Here is a 23,053-nt window from a genome sequence, read left to right on the forward strand (position 1 = left end):
GAGAGGCCGAAAAATCAATAAAAAACTTCACGAAATTTAAGCTAAAAGGGAGCCCTTTAAATGGCGGGGCTGATATTCTCCTTGAGTAGGCACACTGCGCCTGTGTGATTTCGAATTTATACCGTTCTTGGACGTTGTCCATTGCACAAATTTGCACAGTAGTCACAGTTTGCGGAATTCATCTATGCAGAGTCTTTCGTCCGCAACAAGGGAAGAAGTAGCAGTGAAATGTGTGGGAGGCATACAGCTCCATGGAGACGGCGAGAGTGGAAGAAAATGATGGTGCAGTTCAAAGCGAGGTGAGCTTACCCAAAGCAAAACACACCACAACCCTGACTTTTCTAGCGTAAACCGTCAACAATTGGAGTTTTGAAGGCAACACGCCTCTCATTATATGTAAGGCACTTTGTTTTCAGATTATTTTTTCGGAAATTCGGGAGGTAAAAATTGCACGATATTTTTTGGGTAACTCAGAAAAAAAATTCCATAGTTTTTTTGGGCCATTTTTTGCAACACGAAAGAGATAACTACAGCAGTTTGTTTCGTTGCTCACATAAAATGCCGTATTTTTTGCTTATTATTTCATAAACCACATGGAAATCAAGGGTTCCACAAAATTTTTTTTACCAATTAAAATTTTTTTCGTAATACTTCGGTGCATTTCGATGAAGGCGAAACGCAAAGGCGCGCGTGCGCTGTGCGATGTCAGTGCGCGTTAAAGATCCCCAGGTGGTCGAAATTATTCCCGAGCCCTTCACTACGCGCCTCTTTCTTCCTTTCTTCTTTCACTCCTTTCTCTATCCCTTCCCTTACAGCGCCATTCAGGTGTCCACCAATATGCGAGACAGATACTGTCAGATACTGTGCCATTTCCTTTCCCCAAAAACCAATTTTCATTTTCATACTTTGGTGCGTTTGTTACTAATTTCCTACGGGGAATGTCTGCATCTAACATCACAGCGACCATTTTGGACGCAATAGGTCCTTGGATCAGTGTGTCAATAGCGTGGGTAGCACCTAATAAAGTGACTCTTATAAGACGTCTTGTTGGTAGCCATGTTTTGGCCTCTCACTTCTAAATCACCCTTTTTGAACTTATCCCCAAATTCATCCGCCTCATGTAAAACAATGGTGAAATGAGGTTTAAGATCCCCAGTGAACAGAAGTCACCCCTCTGGAATACCCACTAGATATCCACAAATAACTTGTTTCTTCAGCTTTGTGGACTGTAAACCAAACATAGTCCAGAAGGCCCATTTTTGGGGGAGAAATTGGCTTTAACCCAATTTTTTAAGAAAAATGTTTGGGCTGCAAGAACCAGGAAAAATAGGGCTTTACCTTAAAGGGACACCGAGGAGAAATTGAAGTTGGCTTGTATCGATAGAATACAAACTCCTGATCACAAAAACGCCACTCTTACTGAAAACAAAGCTCTTGTAAGGTAGAAAATAGCAAGAACCAAAATACAGGTATCGCCACCACAGGCCAATCTCGCAAGTACAAGCGTGATCACGTCATAGGACAAGAGATGCCACCTTGGAGGAATTTTCCTTTCTACTCGGAAGCCACGAATCTCTGAGGCTGACAAAGGAAGATTGCGTGGTTCAATATTGCAGTAAGTTTTGTTTTGAAACCGATAGTGCACTTTTATCACACAAGGAAGACAGACAAAAGACAACCTGAATGTTGCAAGCAAAGAAAACCGACGCTTGGCGGCGCCACAGGCCACCAGGAGAGCTTCGATTTGTTATGGTGCTTCGCGTCTATGAGCTTTGCATGCCCCGTGGTTTTGCTTTTGACGTGCCTCGATTTACAAGCGCCGAACAGCAGAGGAATTCAAGTGCTAGTTAGCCTTTGAAGGAGCCTGTTAAGGTTGGTCAGATGATTGCCACGGTCAATGAAAAACTATGATGGCACGATGGTCGGTGATCGTACAAGGCAGTTAGCAGTACAAAGAGCACTTGTGTCTTCGTACGCCTGCCTGGCGAAACGTTCCCGGTTGTGCCAGTAAACTTCGAACTACTTAACGGAAATCGTTTATTAGGGACGAAAGACAGGATACAAGGCAGTTAAGAAAAAGTGATGTGGAACCTGCAGAGACCGCGAGTCAGCTCTCTTCCAACTCATTTGTTTGCAGCTCCGTTCAATAGCTTCGGCAGTTGGGCGGAGCTGTTCTAGCTCTCGGCTAATTTAGTCTATTCACAGTACACATCTGAAGGTACATGCAAGTGGGCGAGACAGCCCGATCCAGTGGACCCCGTACCTCCGGAAATACGCGGAACCCATTGAAGCGTCGTGCGCCGGCTTTACTTTCAAGCTGCCAACTTTAAATCCAAGCGCCTTTGAGCACCCATCCATTTTTTTGTGGCAAAAAAATAAATAACCTGGCTCTTGCAACCGTGGGAAACACCCTCGATGCCAGCAACGCCGTTCAAGGAATCACAATCCATTGGCCCCAAAGCCCTGGCCAGCCTCCGATGAAAGCGACGCGCCGACCTTGTCCTCGCACCTTGCAACTTCCAGCACTGGGTTTACGATATTTATTTATCAACGGCTGCTCACGATGGAAGAAGGAAACGACCCGCCGGCGCCTAACCTAACCATGCTGCCTTAAAAGCATCGCACTCTCTGTGGGGCTGAGGTCGCGAAATGCAGGCCGGAGTTTTTGCGAGAACTTCGTCGTCGGGTTCGGGAACGGGATCCATCGTAACGCTGGCAAGATGCCAGTGCAAACGTAAACGAAGTGACGGTAGTGACCCCTGATAGATGCCTTCAACGTGCGGCGGCGGTAGCTTTCATTTCGGTTGCTGCTAGACCGCACCGCTAGTCGCCAGAAATCACGGTGTCTGCGTTTACGTCACATTTCACGTCACTCCGTCCTATGACATCATAAGAGGACACCGTGAAGTCATAAGAGTGCCCCGAGTTTGAATCGGAGCAGCAGGAAAAATCCAAATCTCTTTGAAATAAATGCATCTTTCGCTCTCGGACAAGTGGAAACAAAGCCATGAAATGCCGAACTATCACATGTTGCTAACAAAAAAAAAATTGATACGAGTTCTCGTCACTGTCCTTTTAAAACGAAGGGCCTTAATTATGTGCAAGCCACTGCAGAGCGCATATCGGCAGTCATGATGCCGATTCTGGCTCTAGTAGCTAGGCCCAATTACAAAGGCCAATACCGACGGAGCGCTTGCTTCAGTCATTTGTTGGTTCTTATCGTTTTGCCATCTTCGCCTTCTTGTTCCGGGCCCTTCGTACCGTGGGCACAGCGCAGTTACCGTGTCGCTTTCAGAGTCTAAACTCCACTGTTCACAACCCCGTGTACAATGAATTTGGCACTGAAGTTTACTGAAGCTCGTTATAAGCGGGTTGGGGTGTACTGAATTATTCCATATATAGAACAAATCATGTTGAATCATGCTGTTTGTTAGAAATGGGTTTGACTGTAACAATCAGCAGCCTTAAGCAGCACTTCAAACCTCTTGTACCATGAATATGGCAGTTGGAGTGCACAACAGAACAGCCAGACAAGTTGCATGAGGCATGGCTGCACAGGGCTAACATCACACTGACGCAGATGAGTGGCAGACTCATATATTACAACACTATATTACAGCAGAAAAATTTCAGAAAGAAAAAAAAAAGTCGAACTTAGAAAAACGTGTGTTGAGCCACGTTTAGGGCCATCAACTTCGTACAGAGGCATTCCTAGCAAAAGTATGAAATGCAGCCCGATTGATAGCAGTTTCATTGCAATTTTGCTCATCGAATTGTATCAGAGCCTCTTCTGTTTTAATCCAGAAAAAAACTTTGAAGTTCAGTGCCACACCTCGAGCCATGGTTGCTTCTATTGCCACTGCAGTGCAGAAGACGACCGTGGCGTTGAGAGCAGCATGCGAGAGCAGCAGCATGGTATGCGAGAGCAGCATCAAATGACTCGAGGGGGCATTGGGAAGAGCGAATATGATTACCTCAGGAAGCAGGCGTCTCGCCACATCTGTGCTCTGCTTTCTCCTGCTCTCACCCATGTTTTAGCCGGAGCTGACACAATTCGCTTTGCTCCCAAATTTTGTAACGGCAGTTGTTCACCTAATAAAGTTTTGGTTTTTGTGGGGTTTAATGTCCCAAGGTGGCTCAGGCTATGAGGGACGCCATAGTGAAGGCCTCAGGAGAATTTCGACCAACTGGGGTTCTTAAATGTGTACTGACATCGCACAGTACACGGGCCTCTAGCATTCCGCGTCCATCGAAATGTCACCACCACAGCCGGGATCGAATCTGTGTCTTTTGGGTAAGCAGCCGAGCACCATAACCACTTAGTCACTGCTCTGGCTGTTATAAATTCATTTTGCCCTATACAGTGGAGCAATCAACACAGTCAGGTGCTTTGTTCCAGTGTTGCCCTAGTAAATATGGAGCATGCAATGCTTTGAATAACATGAGTTGATATAACATTTTCCAGAATATTTATTCTGAGCTTTCTTGTTTCGCATGAACTAATAAAGGTAAAGAATGTCGCCGCGTTTCCACCCCTCGACGCTTCGTGCGGCACTCTGATTGAATCGGAACCAAGGGCAGAACAGCAACTGTCTCAGTGCTTTTGCGGTTCTCAAAGCGGCTGGTTCCAGTTTCTTTGATAAGAATAGAGCTGCGGTGATTAAACTTGCTTTATAGCTGAAAACTCCTCTGTAGCTGAGGAAGATGTGGTACCAGCAAGAACAGTAGTGAGGAATGACAGTTTTAAATGGTGTAATGCATGCGTGCCTTTCACAGGCATAGGCACTGCGAACCTCCGATTAGGATTCTTTTTTTTTTCTTTAACAGTGCAATCTGGTCATAGCAAAGTGGACCAATTTTTATTTTTTTCAGCCGGCCCACACCACACACAGGCTTCGTTGTTGACACAAGCACCCCTGGAGCACTCTTATTTCTTTATTCTTTGCTGCAGAGCGCTTCCCAGCCAGCATAGGACTCTTGTGAACTGGCGAAAGCATACCAAGCAGTGCAGTGGCAGTATATGGCAACCATGGCTCGAGGTGTGGCGCTGAACGAAACTTTTTTCTCGCTTAAAACAAAAAGCTCAGGCAAAAATCGCTGAGCAAAATTACAGCGAAACTAGCTATCGATCGGGTCACATTTCATATTTTTACCAGGAACACCTCTGTACAAAATTTATGGTCGAAAATGCGGCAGAACACACTTTTTTCTAAGTTCGACATATTTTTCTGAAATATATCGCATTGTAACATAGTTTAAACCATTTAATAAGATAGTATATGTTATACAGAGCAGCCAAAAAATATGTCACTCACGAATGCCGCCGAACAGTTCTTAAAAGACAGCAAAAAAAAAAAAAGGATGCTCCATGCAGTGAAGAAATGAATTAAGGCAAAAACTGCGCTGGAAATCCCTTGCTATGCGATAAAAAACTGCACTGCATATACACTATCTATAAAAGCTTTTTGAGCACAAAAGTAAAATATTAGATTTCTGTAAATTTTTTAGTAAGGCCAACTTTTACATTTGTCTGAGAAATTCAAAGCGCTGTCACATGACCAGGAAATTTTTTCGCCCAAAGTTATTAAGGGTTATTAAGAGCCACAAATTTTATGAAGAAGATCGCAGGGGGTTGAGCGTAAACTCTGGTTCCTTTGGCGTGGAATGACCCAGTACTGTAGTTCTGGCAACAGCGATTTAACATCCAACAGTATTTTTCATGTTGCAGAATACACATGCGAGCGGGAAGCACTGATGCAACACAGTATCAATGACCAATGCTGAGCAGGCCAAAGACAGCCAATTACCCTCACTGGTGCTTCTTAAAGTGCTACTGCATAGCATAAATAAGTAAATCTGCAGCTGGTGTGAACGCATAGCAACACTTAAGGTAAATAGACAGCAGTTTTTGCCTGAAAACAACAAACTGCGCCTCCTTATACAAAGCTATGTATGCTTTCCTGAGATGCGGATGGTAATGTTGGCAATTTTGTGTGATGTTCACATTCTCTCAACCAATATTCAATTGTGGAGAAATATAAACCAGCCACCCTTATATATTGCTTCTGAAAAAGGGACCTTTAAGGGAGTAAAAATGAAATAAAATAGGCAAGCTTATCTGCAACCTAGAAGCAGCAATAGAGTGCACCAGCGCTGGTGGTCCACTTCCTGTAGCAGTGTGCTGCCTGCTGCCATACTAGTGTGCTGCTTTCTGGGTGTCTCAAGGCCTAAAGCCTGCTGTGCATCCTAGATGCAATGGTTAGTCCTTTAGAACTACCCACCGCTCGCCATAAAATGTGTAATCTTCTCTTTGTGTCTATGGTTCCAACACACCACACGAACTGCCCGCACACCAAAACCAGTTCAGCTTTCCGTTATTTTTTCTGTTGCCTACTGACCCAATGGCACCCAACATTCCCCTGATGCCATGGCCCGATGCCCTCTTGGTGCATCTAGTGCTACCAACAGGTGTGTCCATGGTCAGAAGGGCAGCATGGCTGCATTTCTTCCTCTCAGTGGCTGTGCAGCAGCAAAGCTTTCCACATGAAAATTGACTGTGGGAGTGCTGTTAGAGGTGTCATTGGTGTTTTGCATAGGATTTTCAGGGATATATTGCGGGGATTTGCCCTACTTTGTCCCCTTTGGTTTGGTTCCCAGCAATGCGTCCTCCCTAGTTACTTTAACTAACAAGAGAGGGCGCGCCTGTGATGCAGCGACTCAAGTGCCACAAACAGCATGATTGCTGAGCGCTGCGGGGTTGGCAGCTCGCTCTTGGGCTTTGGAACTCGTCACGTGCAGACATTTCGGCGCGGTGCTCTGCTCCCCACCAGCGAGGCGGGGCCTCGTGGGAACATGTTCTTGCCAGCTTGTCCCGTCCGGCCTCGGAATTTCTCCCCTGCCCTAGCGTGGGGTGAACATTCGCTTGTAACCTTGCTGTTGAGTCGAACTACGTCGATTCCATAGCACATTTTGACATTAGCTGGCGTTATTGTTATTGCAGCAATAAATGTCTTGTTTGTGTAGGTAAGTGTCGTTCCTTTGTTCCCTCAAAGCAAGGCCCGCCGTGGTCGGGTGTGCCTGTTAGTGCGCGCAATCACGGGGTGGGGTCCAGTAGCTTGGACTGTCAGCAGCGGTTGGTTAAGAGAGGAGAATGTATTTACCCGCTTTTTAAACCCTACAATTTCGAGAGTTCAATACATACAATAATTCAGTAATATCTAAGGTAGACTACATGTATAAAAATCTACAGCTGAGGTAGCCTGTCAACGTGGATGTGGGAAGGGCAAGTTGAAGCCTGAAATCATTATTAGCATAAGGAACGAGGCACTATGTCACTGTAATGTGACAAGAAAATCAATAGATCACCTTCAGGTGACTCTAGCTGCCAACATGGCCATTGGTACAATGTCACAAGGGCAAAGGCAGTCCACAAAATGTTGTTGCAAACAGCTTGCCCAACAAAATTGATCAAGTGTAACCACACCTACACAGCCATGCAGCTTAAAGATGAAAGGCAGAGGACAAAGAGGTCACTGAAACACCAGAAGTCATACAAAGGCAGAAAACAAAGGACAACAATGTAATGCAACAATGCACAAAACACAAAGAGGCGAAAATAGAAGAAGATGAAGCAAGAGCAGACACTCACGTAGAGCAAGTTCTGTACCTTGCTGATGGGACGCTTCCGATCAGGAGGTTTCAGGGATCCTGGGAATGTGTCACTATAGCTTGAACCAGAGCTCAGGTTCCTGTAAAAGCAATGCACATGTGCCATCTGTTGTAAAAACGGTGGAGACACCAAACTTTTGATTGGCATGTTCTTAGTTTCAAATGTTGTGTACTGCCCCAGGAAGCGTGATATGTGCTTCGCAATTCGTATATGCGTGGTAAATTTATTATTATTGCATTATTTATACTCAGCGATTTTGGTTTCTGAGTGCTGGGGCGTGCTACGAAGTCACGACCAGGGAAGAGCAGCAACCCTGGTCACATCGGCCCCAGAAGTTGTGATGCACGAATTGCTGCATTGTCTGCTCTCATACACCATGCTGAGCATACCAGTGCCTTTCAAACTGCTGGCAGACTCATTGCGATATGCTGAGGAAAGCCAAATGAGCGAGGGACGACACCGGGTGTTGAAACCAAGTGGCTTGCTTCCGATCTCAGTCTGCATACCATGTATGCCAACGTGCTTTCTGCGTTGTATTTTGCTTTGCCATACTACGCTGCTTGGCGGACGTCTGTGCCGGTGGCCCGTAGCTGACAGCGCATCAGTCGGCTCCCTGGTCCCACTACCGCGATACGATGCCTCAATCTTCGTACCGAACAATACCTGTCGCTGTCTTCACTTAGCTCATCTGTGCAGCAGTGCTGCAAGACTGCTCAGTGTCCCGTGGCAGCTGATTACGATATCTGCTGCTTGTTTAGCAAACACTCCATGTGTACATAACTCCCCTAGGAATGTACCCATGATGACAACTGCATTTCAGCGCCACTTTTGTTTATATATCTAGCTACATCTGTATACAGGCAGCAAATGAGCGTTTTGTTCGGCATGAACTGCAAGCTGCGTTCTACTGAGGTCAAATAACCTCTTCCCTTTTGCAGCGGTTGTAAGTTTTCTTGTTTACGCAGTGTGATAACTCTGCAAGAATCGCCAAAGAATGCGAGCGCCAGCCTGGGGAACACTTCGTAGGCAGGTTGTTGACGGCATAGGTCAGGCGTTTCTTGCTTGTTGTAACTGCTTTTTCAGAAATGTCGAGTACTTGACTTTAAATTGGATTATCTAGAAGTATGTTCGGTGCCTATTTGCGATAATTAAAATGGCTTAATTTCTTGTCCCCAAGCGACGCCGACGAATGCTAGCAGTCACCACGGGCACCTACAGAATTGGTTGGCAGACAGCCGTGACGCTTCTCGCTCAATGTATCTGCGTCCTAAGATGTAAACAATCCTTGATTTCAGGTCACTATTGTCATAACTATGCTCGATGACCATTTGTATTCGCTAAAACTTGTGAACTCATCTGCACAATCGCCGACATCGCTGACACGAACCCCCCGGACTCACTAGGCCTATTCATACCACTGGTGAGTCAAAGGGTGAACATATGAAATTTATTTGTTCGGTTCGCTTATTCATAGCATGAAGAAGTGAATGCAAGAGCAACTATAGTCATCGTCTCATCAACGTGAAGGTTTCGCTTGGCCGCCGATTCTGGTGCCGGCTGGTGCGTCAGCAACAGCATATTTGCCGATCAGCACACCGATCGCAGAGTTGCCGAAGCAGCGCCTGGACAATGTCGCACGTCACCATTCATAGTATGTCACGTTACTGTGCTGTGATGTCACTAATATCATCGTTCCCATAGTTAACCGTTGCCAACTGTCGCACAAGCAATGGGTCTCGATCGTGACAAAGAACACTTTAAAATTCTTTGAAGCTGAATTAAAATATATTTTAGGCATTGGTCACATCCAATACTTGGCCGTGGGTGACCTTACATATACAGAGGAAGCCCATGACAAGCTTTTTATAGCCTCAAAATTTGATGCCTCGTGCCCTTTAACCCTTTCAGACACTTTGTACAATATTGTGTACACAGCGAACTCTTAGCTTTTTTTGAGTGTACTGAACCTAGGAGTGATTTCATCGTTTCAGTCAAATTTAGCATCCTTCTTGTCACAAATAAGTCGTTTTTTTTGTGCCATAATTCAGTAAACAGTACGCTGGGTACCACATCGTCCGCCATTTTTATGCAGAAAGATTTTGCCGCCAGTAATTCGCTGCGAGAATGACCTACAGGTGGAGGCACCATTGCTCCACAAGTGTAGATAAACCGTACAAGCTGCGGTTCGCTTCTAAGTTTAGAGAGGATTTTCTGCTAAAGAATCATACCCCCTGCAATGGATGGGTGATATACTTATTAAAATGTTTCGATTTTGCACAGAAAAGTGTAAAATCGGCAAACGCTACATAAAATAAGTGCAGACTGCAGGAAAACATGGGACTGGCACGCAACCACATAACCTCGGTTTTGTGATTTTCTCATGTTTTGGCGTGTGTTTTCGTTGCACCCCGCTCACGGGTCTGATATATTTATCATGGCAAACTTCCCTCCAGGCAGTTTTATTTTTTCTTCGCCTTTCACTAATGTGCGCACCACTGACTGTGCAACATAACTTATATAATTGTACGGGCCAGATCAGCAAATTTAGTGACTGCCACCGGGTGTATTTTTCCTCTTTGTGTCACTGTGGTGACACACGGCGCTACCCTTTAAAGATAAGTGCCATAAGTGCTCTGCATTCCAGCCAGTCCCGCCCTCTGCTTGGCCCTGCCACAGCATGCCCGCTGTTTGCGCCTGGCTTTCGGCTGCTTCCTTTCCACCGGTGCCTGACATACAGACAAAACCCGCCACCATGTATGCGCCTCCCATCGTACCCGGTAAGCTCCTCCAGCCGTATCAATGCTCCCTCCTTCTTCGGCTGTTCGGCCTGCCTATGTTCTATATGCCAGGCACCCAGTCTTGTGGCTTGAGCTGCTAGATTTGCACTTTCACATCAAAACTGTGTCCAGCCATCTTCTCCGCTATCAGCACGCCAGTCGTGAACTCCCATCCAGCCTCCTGGCAAAACTTAAGTTGCTGCCTCCTGGACCAAACGTTTATGCCGACTTCAAGAAGGGCCTGATACCGAGCATACTTTGGCTTGGAGCTCCCGCTGCCTCCCTGCGCTCCTGTTCCAGGCACAGAACCTGCGGCGCCACTCGTATCACCACTTATGGCCAAATGCCCCCTCAGAGCTGCTTCGGCTTTCCCTCTGCCAACTACTAAAACGGAGCCGCTCCGCACACTGGTCTCTCCACCATCACCCCCACCCACGGTTCAGCAAGTGCCACGTGTGCAAGGGTCGGTCCTTGCTAACCTTTTTAAGCGGCTGCTCCTCCTACACCACGGTCTCACCCTGGCTTGCTCCACCCGACCTTCAAGCACCTCTTCTATGAATGCCTCCAGGGAAGCCCCACGACCTGCGCGCTACCTCATTGTCTCGGACTCCTCTGTTTCATCCCACGCCTCCGAATACCCAGGCCCCGATCATGCCACTGGTGAGCACCGGTGCCTGGCAGACTCCACGGTTGCTGTGTTGAGCTCAGTTGTCCCGACCAGCTGTGTTGTGCATTCCGGTCCCCTTGCGTGGTCCCCTTGTGAATTGCGTGGTCCCCTTGTGAACTCGACACCCAGTGAGCTTTTGCCCTCTGAACCTTCCCTGCACTTGGGACACCTCAGTGGCAGCAGTCGTGCAGTTTGACGCTCTGGCCTCCTGCAAGCCCAGACGCTTCCATGTTGCCATCTGTGCTCTGCCTCTCATGACTCACAGCCTCAGTCCAGCTCAGTGTTGCCCCTTTCACCTGCAACTTTCGCGCTCGACAGTGTCTACTTGCCGTCTCCCAAATTCCCCTGCCACCCAGACACTTCAGCTTTCAGCAGTGATTCTTTCTGGGTCACCTCCCAGTGCGCTATTTTCCAAGTGAGCAGCGCGCCGTTCACCCGTCCAAACTAGGACACCCACATTCTGATTTCGCCATACTGCCCCTTGGCCATTGCTCGGCCTACGCCATTCAGATCTGTCCGCGCGCCCGAGACCTTAACACACTGCCGGCATCCCCACCCAGACCTCCGAATTTGGACTTTCCCCGGACATTTTGTACTCTACCAAATTTCCAGGCCCTCCACAGGCCTTGTACATTACTATCTTCCTTTTTTTTTTAAAACTTCATCGCGCTAGGGGAGCAGCACCTGTAGCGGCACTGGTATCAAAAGCGGTGCTGATGACGAAGATGAAGCTTGCAGTGCGCCCTTGCTTGGGCAGAAAGGAACTCATTCGGCCCCCAACCTGGCCAGCAGTGTCAACAGGCCACTCCGCTGGCTCACCAGCTGTAGCTACGGGTCTCCTTACATAAATGTGGATCACCTTCTGCAGAATCACACGTCGCACACTGTCTATAGGGGCGTCACTGAAAGCCTAGGAATAATAAGCTTCTAATGAGCTGATGAATGAAGTTTCCCATTTCATTCCAGTCCCTTAGGAGCAGCCACTGGAACATTAGGTGTGCTGCCCGCCAGAGCTCTATGTTGCCACTGCAAGTGTGGCCGAGGTATGCATGATTTTCTTCTTGTACGTTTCCCAAATACTGTTGAACCTTGTATAACGAAGGAATGACAATTCCCTCTGGAAACTTAGTCAATACAGGCTATAACGAAGCTATGCCTATAACAAAGTTATCACCGAGCACCTTCAATTTAGTTATAACGAGGTTCAACGGCAGCTAGTTTTGCGGCAAAAGCAGGAGAAAGGGAATCGCACTGCATGAGAGTGGACATGTACCTGATGTTACACCTCTAAGGAACGATATTCTGTCCATACGTGCTGCGTGTCAGTAGCAGATGAGTGTGGTAGCCGGCGGCGCCGGCCAATCATGGCGAGGTAACGCAAACATGCTGAACACTGGCCTGAAGGTTAGGCGTGCGCTCTTTATGTGATGTTAAAAAAACACACTGGACGGTGTGACGGGAGTGTAATGCAAATGTTTAAGCCTTAGCTTAATCTGCACAACGTCTTGGCACTCTGCCAAGTTTTCCTCCATTACCATTTAGGATCTTCATGAGCTTGAAATTTCGCTATTATCTATGGCATATGCTGTCACTACTATGCCTCTGCCGTTTCTAAACATTTCTCGTGCACATTTCAGGCTTTGGAAGGAGACAGTCAAACCTCGACATATTGAACACAGATATATCGAATTAGTGTGTATATCGAACACTTTCAATATCACGTAGAAAATCGCATGCATTTTTAATTTTTTATTTCGAACAGGGCCGGATGTAATATGGATATATCGAACTCCGCCACACCAGACCACGTGCGCTCTGTTGACAGGAGGCAAGCTTTCCCAGAACACCCTCGAAGATAGCGGCAGCGCAATGGGCGTTCCCGACTGCTGCGCACGATAGGTGCACACATCGATCGCGCCAAGGGTGCCATTTGAACGTAGCGGCGGCTTGGCCAGCTTGGCTAGTTTGACAACGTCAACGACACATGCATCTCGGTGCCGCCGCTTGTGCTACGCCAGTCATTATCATGTGTGGCTTAAACTTAGGCCTGTCATGACGTGGTTGGTGTGATGGCTGCAAACGCGAAGAAGCAGACGTCCCTGACATTTGCTGCGAAATTGGAAGTAATCCAGCGCATTGAAAATGGCGAAAAGAAGTCAAGCGTCACCGAAGCTTTCAACATACCAAGGAGCACTTTGAGCACTCTACTGAAAAACAAGAGTGACATAAAGGCCAAGGCAGAACAAAACCAGTACTCAGGCGCGCGGCGGGTGTGCAAAGCTGCCTTTGAAGACGTTGAGAAGGCGCTGTACAAATGGTTCATCGACGTAAGGGCCCGGAATATTCCTTTACCGGGACCGATGCTACAACAGAAGGCCAAGAACTTTGTGTTCATTCTTGACGCCGAGAACTTCAATGCCAGCAGTGGTTGGCTGCAACGTTTCAAGGCCCGCTTTCACACTGTCGGGAAGACAGTCTTGGGGGAAAGTGAGGATGGCAATGAAGGCGAGATGAAGAAGTGGCTTGAAAAAGAGTGGCCTCAGGTTCTCGCCAAGTATGAGCCCTATCTGATATTTAATGCTGACGAAAAGGGCCTGTTCTGGCAAATACTTCCACGACAAACACTCGACACCCGCGGAGACAAGTGCCACGGCAGCAAGCAAGGCAAGGCTCGTATCACAGTTCTGTTGGCTGCCAATATGGACGGAAGCATGAAGCTGCTGCCACTTGTCACAGGCAAGTTCCATATCCCGAGGTGCATGCACAACTGCCCCAGTGTTCCGGTTACATATGGCTGGAACAAGAAATCGTGGATGACTCGGGATATATTCCAAAAATGGTTGAAGGTATCGGACTCTGAGCTGGCGCATCAAGGCCGGAAGGTTTGGCTCATCTTTGACAATTGCACAGCACACCACACCGATGTCCAGCTGAGCAATATTGAAATTAATTTTTTTGCCACCGAACACGACATCGAAGCTGCAGCCATTGGACCAGGGCATTATTCGGGCTTTCAAGTCCATTTATAAGCGTCGGCTGATCAACATTTTGCTTCTCAAGCTGCGGATGGGCCAAGAGCTAAAGATAGACCAACAGATAGACTCAAATGCTGAAAGCCTCGTGGGACAGCGTCAAGCAGTCCACAATAGTTCACTGCTTTCGGCATGCAGGTTTCGAGAGCCGCATTGAAGAAGCTTCCGAGGAGGCTGGAGTTGGACGGCACAGAGGAAAAATGCCAGCTCGAAGAAACCTGGAGCCAGCTGGAGCGCTTTGTTGGTGCTGAGCCAGAGAGCATATGTATTGACGACTTCGTTGGCGGTGATGACAGCACCGGAAAAGTGACGGAGTTGACAGACGTGGTGATCGCGGCGGAAGTTACTGCTGAGTGGCCAAACAAAGACGCTGCCGAGGTTGATCCCGCAAGTGCTGATGTTGCCCCGCTCCCGACTGCAACTGAGGCTGTAGCTGCTTTGGCCCTTGTACGGCGCTACTGCGGCGCAATAGAAGGCATCGGACTATCGCTTGTGGACCGTTTATAGACTATGTTGAGGACGCCGTGGTTAAGCACGCGGTTGCCAATATGAAGCAGGTTACGCTGCTACAGTACTTTTAGCCAACGAAACAAATTATTTGTTTGAAGCCTCAAGTGAGCATCTATTGTGCCACGATTGGTTCATTGATTGATTTGTACTAGTTTTTCAAGCGTTTTCTACGTGACTTCATATATCGAATTCTGGCTATATCGAACTATTTTGCGATACCACCGCGCTGTTCGATATATTGAGGTTCGACTGTAGTTTTTTTGATGATGGGCAGAAGGCAAATGAAACGCCACCTTGGAGAAAGAAAGAACACAAGTAGTAATATCTTTACACTGTTTTGTCAAAGGTATATTTAGCACTTGCTGGATGCCGATTCTACAGCCTAGGAAGAAAACTGGAACAGACTCCTGTGAAATGTCACACTAACTACTCTTACTATTGCTCTTTTTTTTTTTTAAACCTGAGCATTTTCCTATGGTGTCATGGGCAGTGTTGGCGGTAACGTGTTACAAGTAACGGCGTTACCGGTAGCGTGCTACTTTTTTTGGTAGCTTAGTAATGTACTCGTTACCATTTTGGAAATATAACGGATAACATACTTATGTTAACATTTTTTGGTAACGTTAGGTGTCACGTTACTAGTTACTTTTATTCCAGTTCTCCCCCCCAGCCCCTTTTTAGAAAGAAAAAAAAAAAAAGCGAAGAGGACCTAAAGTGATGTTGCAAATAAAGAAAATGTACAGGTGCTCTCGACGACCCTGGTTGCGTGCCACAGAAAACACCCACCCTTGCCGATGTGCCCCCCCCCCCCCCCCCCCCCCCCTTCCCCTTCCAAAACAATACCCATACAGCACAAAACACGTGCATGAACATGCATTCACACACTTGCCTTCACCTACCTACCCTTCCCAAACTACTCACACACACAACTCTCTACAAAGTGGAAGCATGCCGAGCATTTTCGAACATCACATTTTTCAGAACTACTGTAAATTTGTTAACAGTTCAGCTATGCTTTCTTTGTGAAATTAGAATTGATAATGAAGTGCCATTTTTTGATTAATGTCACACTGAGAAAATGGCTGCACCATGTGCCAGAGAGTTAGAAGCCATCACATGTAACTCTATAGGCAACTTTAGGCCACTATAACATTGCTATGTTAATGCATATTTGTGCAAATTATTCTTGTTAAGGATTTCTGGTAAAATTGTTCTTTGGGCTAGAAGATTTATGTGAAATATGAGCTTTACAAAAATTGTTAACGTTGAGTTCTGGGAGTGAAGATGCTGATTAAAATTTATAGCCCTGGAGTAATCGCAAAGTAACGCATGGTAGTTATTTTTGGTAACGGTAACAGTGATGTGTTACATTTTTTTGTAGCTAACGTAACACGTTCCTTTTCTTTTTTTGCGTAAAGAGTAATGCATTTAGTTACTTTTTTTCGGTAATGCCTACAACACTGGTCATACGGCATACCAAAGCTGAGGTCAATTTCTTTCTTACAGCCCAATACCACTGTTGAGGTCATTTCGTGACCTTAGAGCACATCCTTTATCCTACAGTACCCCATCAAAACCATTTTTACACTCAATCTAATCCACTCCTTTAACGTACAGCACCCCCTCAAAAAACCGTTTTTCACACTCAATCTAATCAACCATAAGATGTTCTGTAGCCCCATGCTCAGTTAACCAGATTCGTTTTCCCCATTACTCACGCAAGAGGAAAGAAAACCCACCTGACATGCCCAGACTCGGAGCTACCATGGCGAGAGTGCGACTGGAGACTGCCATAGCCTGAGCCACGGGAGTGTTGGCTGTGGTAGCTTGAATTGCGCGAGTGGCACTGCTCAAAGTCCTCCTCCCGGCGAGGCTCACCTGGCTCCGGGCACCCCATGCCACCGTTGCCCCCTTCTGCTTCAAACATGAAGAAAAACAGACAGCACCCTAATGGTCAGATGACATACTATGTAGCTAATATAGATGCAGCCATGTATATGCAGGACAGCAGTAATTACCATATGGTGGTTTCATTTTACCTTCTTTATGGCCTTCATAACTACGATCCACATTAAATATTTTATTTGCTACCAAATCACAGAAGCTGCCACCTACGTTCAAAACAAGCAGCAGTGCAGGCAGCTTCATAGTACCATCCACCAGTGCTTTCATAAACCAGTGAATGAAGTTGAAAGCAGACTGGCTACTTTCATCAAATGCAGGCATGATGTGATACTATGCCAGATGGCTCATACTGGCTGACAGTATTTCCCCAGCATAAAAAAGTGGAAGGTTCCAGATAACTTCGACCCTGTGGAGTTCTTTAACATGCCGTGCCTCTTGCATTACGCCTTTCGTGTTTAGATACATGGTACACGCTCGAACAAAATAATTGCTTGTCTCACCTCTTTCTCCTTATCTGCTTTTCATGACACAAAAGCCTTTTGTCATTACTGTATTAACACGATTGTAAGTCGACCTTTTTTTTCTAATTTGAAAATCCGAGTGAGGGGGGTCGGCATAAAAAATCGGAACCAAAGCATCGCACCATAAATAAAGGCAAAGGCGAGATAAAGGAGATATCAGGCATGCTACAGCATGGTTTCATTTCTGCTGCGTGGCTCCGTCGCATCGCTCTTGGTGCTGGCCTTGAGCAGCTGCTATTCAACGCGCAGAACCGGCACCCCCCCCCCCTCAAACACACACGCACATGGCTGCAGATCGCAGCTGCTGATATGCGGTGGTGCCCGATAATGCTATCGTGTTCTACTCTTAAAGGGGAAGCTTAAGCGCCCTCCAAGTTTTTTCTGTTTACTTTCAACTGCACACTCGGCGCTCAAGGTAGTGTCAATAGTTGATGGGATGGAAGGGCAGCTGTTCCAATCACGGCGGCACGGCAGCGGTGCCGGGGAGTGTCGGTAGCTGTCGGAAAATCCGACGCCGCTGACGCGTAGTCAGCCTTTGGGTCCAAGTTTTTAATTAGTGATTCGTCAATCGTCATTTGTGCTCCAGGTCCGGTAAGCATCCAGTGCTTGTTCACGGCTACATTCAAGATGGCTGTCATTCTTTACGTCGAAGAAATAAACAAGTGCGCGCCGGGCCGCAAGTTTGACGTTCACAATGGGCGATACAGGCGTGGCTGCTGCAGTAAGGCAAAATTTTCAGCTGTTCCAAACGATGCCGTGGTGCGGCTGTTTGTGAACTGCGGGATTTCGCTACACAACGAAGTTAAATGACGTACTGTGGGACCGCAGCAGCTATCACGACGGCAGTGCTAGTGAGGACGATGGCGCAAGTGTAGACAAGTAGTACAGTAACTAATACATTTCAGTTTTGGAACGTGCCCATGGGCACGCCCGTGCCCCTGTACGCGCCAGCTCGTGCGCGCAGCTGACGATATGTGGCAGTGGCCGGATAATGCCATCACGTTCTACTGTTAAAGGCCAAGCTTAAGCGACCTCGAAGTTTTTTTTTTTTTTCTTCTGAGATGCGATATGGGGAGGGGTCGACTTACATTTCAGTCAACTTAAAATCGTGTAAATACGGTAATATAAGCTTTCGGATAAGTTGAAAAAAAAAAAAAATAACTAACAATACACAAGGATGTGCCATCATGCTATACACACTGTAACAACTTTTTGTGGCAGCAAAAAGAATGGTACATGGTTGGAGTGCTTGCAACAGTGTCACTCTGTCAATAGTTGGGCCGTAGGGTGAAATCTGACCTGCAGTGGGTGTAGTCACGCTGATGATTATGATGAGGGTGACCGCCACGTACATTACTGCGTAGTTGCTCCACTCTGTCGATACTGTAGCCACTATTTATGAAAGCGTTGTGCAACTAGACTTACACCCGAAAGAATGCTGTAATCAATAAATGTGTTTTTGCGTGACTCTAATATTGAAAATGTGCAGTAATGTTTAGTTAGTTTGTGGGGGTTTAACGTCCCAAGGCGACTCGAGCTATGAGGGACGCCGTAGTGAAAGGCTCCAGAAATTTCGACCATCAGGGGTTCCTTAACGTGCACCGACATCACACAGTACATGGGCCTCTAGAATTTCGCCTCCACTGATATTCGGCCGCCGCAGCTGGGATCGAATCCGCTTCTTTCGGGCCAGCAGCCGAGCACCATAGCCACTGAGCCCCCACCCTGCGGCGGCCAAAATGTGCAGTAATGTTAAAAATATGCCTCAAATAACGTGTTACCAGAACACTGCATTTTAGGAGAAGGTTATTAACAGCAACTAGGCATTAGTATATTCCGCCGAGTAGACAAAAAGGGTGTGTTTCGGCTATGTATGTAGTCGCAGAGTATAAGGTGTTGCAACTGCAGTGTAGCAACACTTGCTACTACGCCTCTGAGTCATGCTAGCATTTCGAAGGAGAGAGCATCACGCATCACTGAAGAGGAGGGCACACAAACCATTATTTTCAACTTCCAATTTTTCTTTGCTTTTTCACCAACATTAACAAAGAAAGAACAGCTAAACATGGAAAGCTGGATTGTAACACATGGGAACTATACGGTAAAGCAAAACAAAACAGCCAAGAGAGTAACCTACCTGCAGATGTGCTGCCAATGGTTGGCCGCTGCTTGCGGGGCAGGCTGCCAAAGCCACTGCTGCTGCTGGCAATGCTGCTGCCACTGTGGTCATCCACCTTGGGTGCCACCACGTGCAATTCACTGGGCTGCTGTTCACTAGGTGCAGGGCAAGGCAGCGTGGGACTGCATGACCACAAGTACACAAACAGTGCTCGTGTCTGTTTCGTGTGCCACCAACAGCCCAGTCCAAATCAGAAATCGATAAATGGTGCGCTAAATTTTTCCACTGAGAAGATACATACACATGCACATATGCTTCCAAAGATTGCATAGCTACCAGTAGCGCTCTCGCTGGCACGTTTAGACAGCACTAAATTTTGTAACAGCCCCATGCTTTTCTTCTTTTCAGCTCAGACTCTGTTCCCAGCACTGTGGTCTTAGCCAAGTATAGCTATATGGCCGCAACAGTAGGTTCTGATGATTCTCCAGAAGACAACAAGCCACCATGTCCAACCTGCTGCCTCCCGTACGAGACAAGACATTGGCCAGCCTCAAGCAGGGCCTCAATTGTTGCATTCTTGGCTTACAATGTGCCACATACTATCCAATGCAAAGGTTCTCAGGCCATCGAACTTGTTGATTGCTGAACTCAATTCACATACACCTCTTGGCTATGCAGCTGCATTAACTTGTTGATGCAACCTTGTAAGTGAGGAGCTTTCCTTGACGTCTTTATTTACATGGCATTACATCTACCACAGTCACTACACAGCTCCGTGCCTGCACCGGTCGCAAGTGCTTTGGCCTGGAAACTTTTGCAAGAGATTACGTGCTTTGAATGTTCACCTTATAACCCTGTCACACAGGCATTTCTAAGGCCTTTGAACCGATAGCCTATCAACTCAAAAGCCATCCAGCGCTGCTACATGGGCAGTTTCAATACCCATCGAGCCAATAGTCTATCGTGTCAATGGAGTAGCACAGAACTCTATCGAGATTTCAAGGGCCTTCGAGCGGTGGCAGCGTGCACTCTCAAATACGGAGCGCTCGCAGCAACACACAGGGGAATAAAATCAGTGCACAATCATTTTTGAAAAATATGAAACTTCAAAATATACAACTTATTTTGCAAAAATATGACAGCCCAGGCAACAAAACATTGCAGCACACAAAGAACCATTGTTGCCAGTGACAAAACAGCAAATACTAGCTTCCTCAAAAGTGCATGAATGCTACTACAGCTTGTCTAAGACAACAACGTTTATTTCAAGAGTGATTAATATCACTAAAACGAGTAAATATTTTGTTCTCAACCTTTTCAGGTTAAACTTGTTGGCTGATCGCTAGCACGCCTGCAAAATTAATGGTGGTGACGGTGGCTCCATAATACCTTGTTGCAAGATGATGGGAACCCTTGACAGTGATCGAGTTTGCTATGCAGCAGAAGCACACCCTTTTGAGTCCAACACTGAGAATCTCGAAGGCATTCGACTCAATAGCCTTTGAAAGTGCTTGTGTGACAGGTGTATTATTCATCAAAAATCGTTCAAAACACACCTGTAAAGCCATAAAACATCTAGCTTTCAGATGCTTTGAGTATTGCAGTTTCTTGCAAACAATTAAAGCAAACCAACTTTCCTTTGGGTTCTAGTGTCATCACCCAGAGTGCAAAGAAAATATGATGAGTCACCACATTATCTGATGTTTATTCTATTTATTTTATTCACAAAATGTCCAGTTTTGCTCAAATCTGCCCTTCAATTACTGTGGGTGAAATCTTCAGTTCAGACTGTCTTGAGCTCAGAGTTTCTTTAAAAGTACCTCAACTCTTTTTTTTGTACATTAAAAATTTTTCTTTATTACAGCACTTAATAATGCGGCTAAGGAAAAAAACTGAACATAGTTGCTTACGAAAGAAAAAATCTGACTGACAAAATTGGAGAGCCATTAAACATGCAGTCAGAAGATAACAGTGTCTGCTACAGTGCTGGTGGCACAGAATTGTTTAGAAAATGCCTGAGACGTTCAGAGGCCCTGAAAGCAGTAAATCTTTTCAGCAACACCGGAAACGAAAGTTACAGATGGGAACCTGTCGACAGTCCAGGCTGAGAGAAGCAATAATCTCTAACGTCATGAACGGCATCATTTCGCACAAAGCTCTCGTTTGTGCCTATGTGTCGATACTGCGAAATCGCGAGAACACCGTCACTACTGTGCACTGTCAGTGTGAAAAGAAGACGCCACCTTGGTGCCATGCTTGTGTGATGGTTCCGTGCAGACAGCTTTTGTGCAGTCTAAAGGAACTGCCCACTGAACCAAAATGTGCCATGGGTTTATGGTAGAAATGAAAAGATAGAGCGTCATATTGTGAGAATTAAGCACTGCAATATCGAGAAAAAAAAATGAGGATTTCAAATTTCAATTTGGCATTGGAAATCACATAAGTGCCATCTTGCTGTGAAACCCTGCCATTATTAGTGTGGTACACCCCGTGACCACATCTCGGTACATCATCACCAGTTTGTGTTAAATGCACAGCGTTTATTTTTTTTTCTATCAGGAGTGTTCCTCATGTTTAATTAAAGTTTATGCTCTCTCCAGTGCCCCCTTCATTGGAAAAAATTTGGCAGCAGCTTAGCTCGGCTATGCCAGGATATACGTAGCGAGAGGCACGTTTCCCTGGCTGAGCTTGTTGTGGCCACTGTATGTTTAGCAATGAGAGACATAAGGCTCCATCTCTGCGGCTATGCGCCGTCTATTACGCTCGGCAGTCTGTCATCTCCATTTGGCAAGCCGTTCCTCCCTCAGTTCAGGCGTCTCCGCTGCTCTCTTCGCCTTCTTACGCTCATTCTCTCTTTGTTGAGTAGCCAAGTGCCAGCCGACAACCTCAGGATCGGAGGAGTTAATCTTCTCTTGTCTTTACCGCCGTTTAGCAGCGGCTGGACTCTCCTTCTCTGCATCCACGTCAAACGTTGTGATACAGCTGCCCATTACATCTTCGCCTTTTATACGCAACTCTGCGCATGCGACGCCCGCTCCGACGGCGAAGCGCATGTCACACCTGCTGTTCCTCTTCGGTTCCCATGGTAACGGCGCATGCGCACAACTGGCCTCTCCCAGCCACTGCAAAATGCTCGACTGGTAGCCCAGTGTAGCTCTCGCTACAAAACAAAGCACCCTTCGGATCGTCGAAGATGTGTTTTTAGCTTTTGCCACTAGATGACGCCACTGTGTTTTGCATTTCTTGGATAAAGTGGCAACCGCGGTCCACTAAAACTCGTTAACGAGCTGTGAGTGACTGTGCCTTAATAGCATTGGGTGTGGAAACTGAAATGGATGCTACTCTGTATATAAGAAAAGTGCCTAATTAATGTCTGGGGATGAGATTTCAATTATTCTTTCGTAAATCACTTCTTCCAACGTACAATCGCCGTCACTTTCGCTGATCATTGTTTCCAGTACCGACCTACATAAAAACAGGCACACACACTGATAAAAAAATTCTCTGTAAACATCATCTACAACATTTTTATCAAAACTTTTGCAAAATCAAGCACCTTAGACAGCAAGGCTTCTGCAGTGCCGAAAAAAATTGGGTGCTTAAAATTAAGTGCTCTGGCCCCTTAAAAATACTCACAAATGTGGCTGACAAAAAAAGAGGTTCCGAAACTGATGTACAGTTTTTACAACATACTGAATGGTGTTACTTGTTCAGAAGTGGCCCAGACTGCTCAGAATGAGGGCATTTTGTGCCATCCTTCAAACTGAACGGAACGATTTGAACAGGCACAGTAAGGAAAGCATTAGCGGTTAAGGCTTTGAGCCAAAAAAAAAAAATCTACTACTAGACGCTC

General features: G+C 46.4%; 2 protein-coding genes across 8 annotated transcripts in view; one reads left to right on the forward strand and one right to left on the reverse strand.

Annotated features, from left to right (window-relative positions):
* The window catches only part of LOC144114372 (EEIG family member 2), a 49,399-nt gene that overhangs the window by 8,980 nt on the left and 17,366 nt on the right, over nucleotides 1-23,053 (reverse strand). For 3 of the 7 annotated variants that reach the window (XM_077648059.1, XM_077648061.1, XM_077648058.1), the window contains exons 5-7: nucleotides 19,219-19,382; nucleotides 16,395-16,572; nucleotides 7,649-7,748 (exon numbers count right to left, since the gene is read on the reverse strand). In XM_077648059.1, coding sequence (XP_077504185.1) covers nucleotides 7,649-7,748; nucleotides 16,395-16,572; nucleotides 19,219-19,382 — 442 coding nt within the window. The remainder of the gene's footprint in view (nucleotides 1-7,648; nucleotides 7,749-16,394; nucleotides 16,573-19,218; nucleotides 19,383-23,053) is intronic. The other 4 variants (XM_077648063.1, XM_077648062.1, XM_077648064.1 and 1 more) reach the window with 3 other exon arrangements.
* On the forward strand, nucleotides 14,278-14,652 carry LOC144114377 (uncharacterized). The gene has a single exon (XM_077648071.1). The coding sequence runs from the start codon at nucleotides 14,278-14,280 to the stop codon at nucleotides 14,650-14,652; it is 375 nt and encodes a 124-aa protein (XP_077504197.1).

The sequence above is a fragment of the Amblyomma americanum genome, chromosome 1 (genome assembly GCF_052857255.1).
Source record: "Amblyomma americanum isolate KBUSLIRL-KWMA chromosome 1, ASM5285725v1, whole genome shotgun sequence".
Taxonomy (NCBI): domain Eukaryota; kingdom Metazoa; phylum Arthropoda; class Arachnida; order Ixodida; family Ixodidae; genus Amblyomma; species Amblyomma americanum.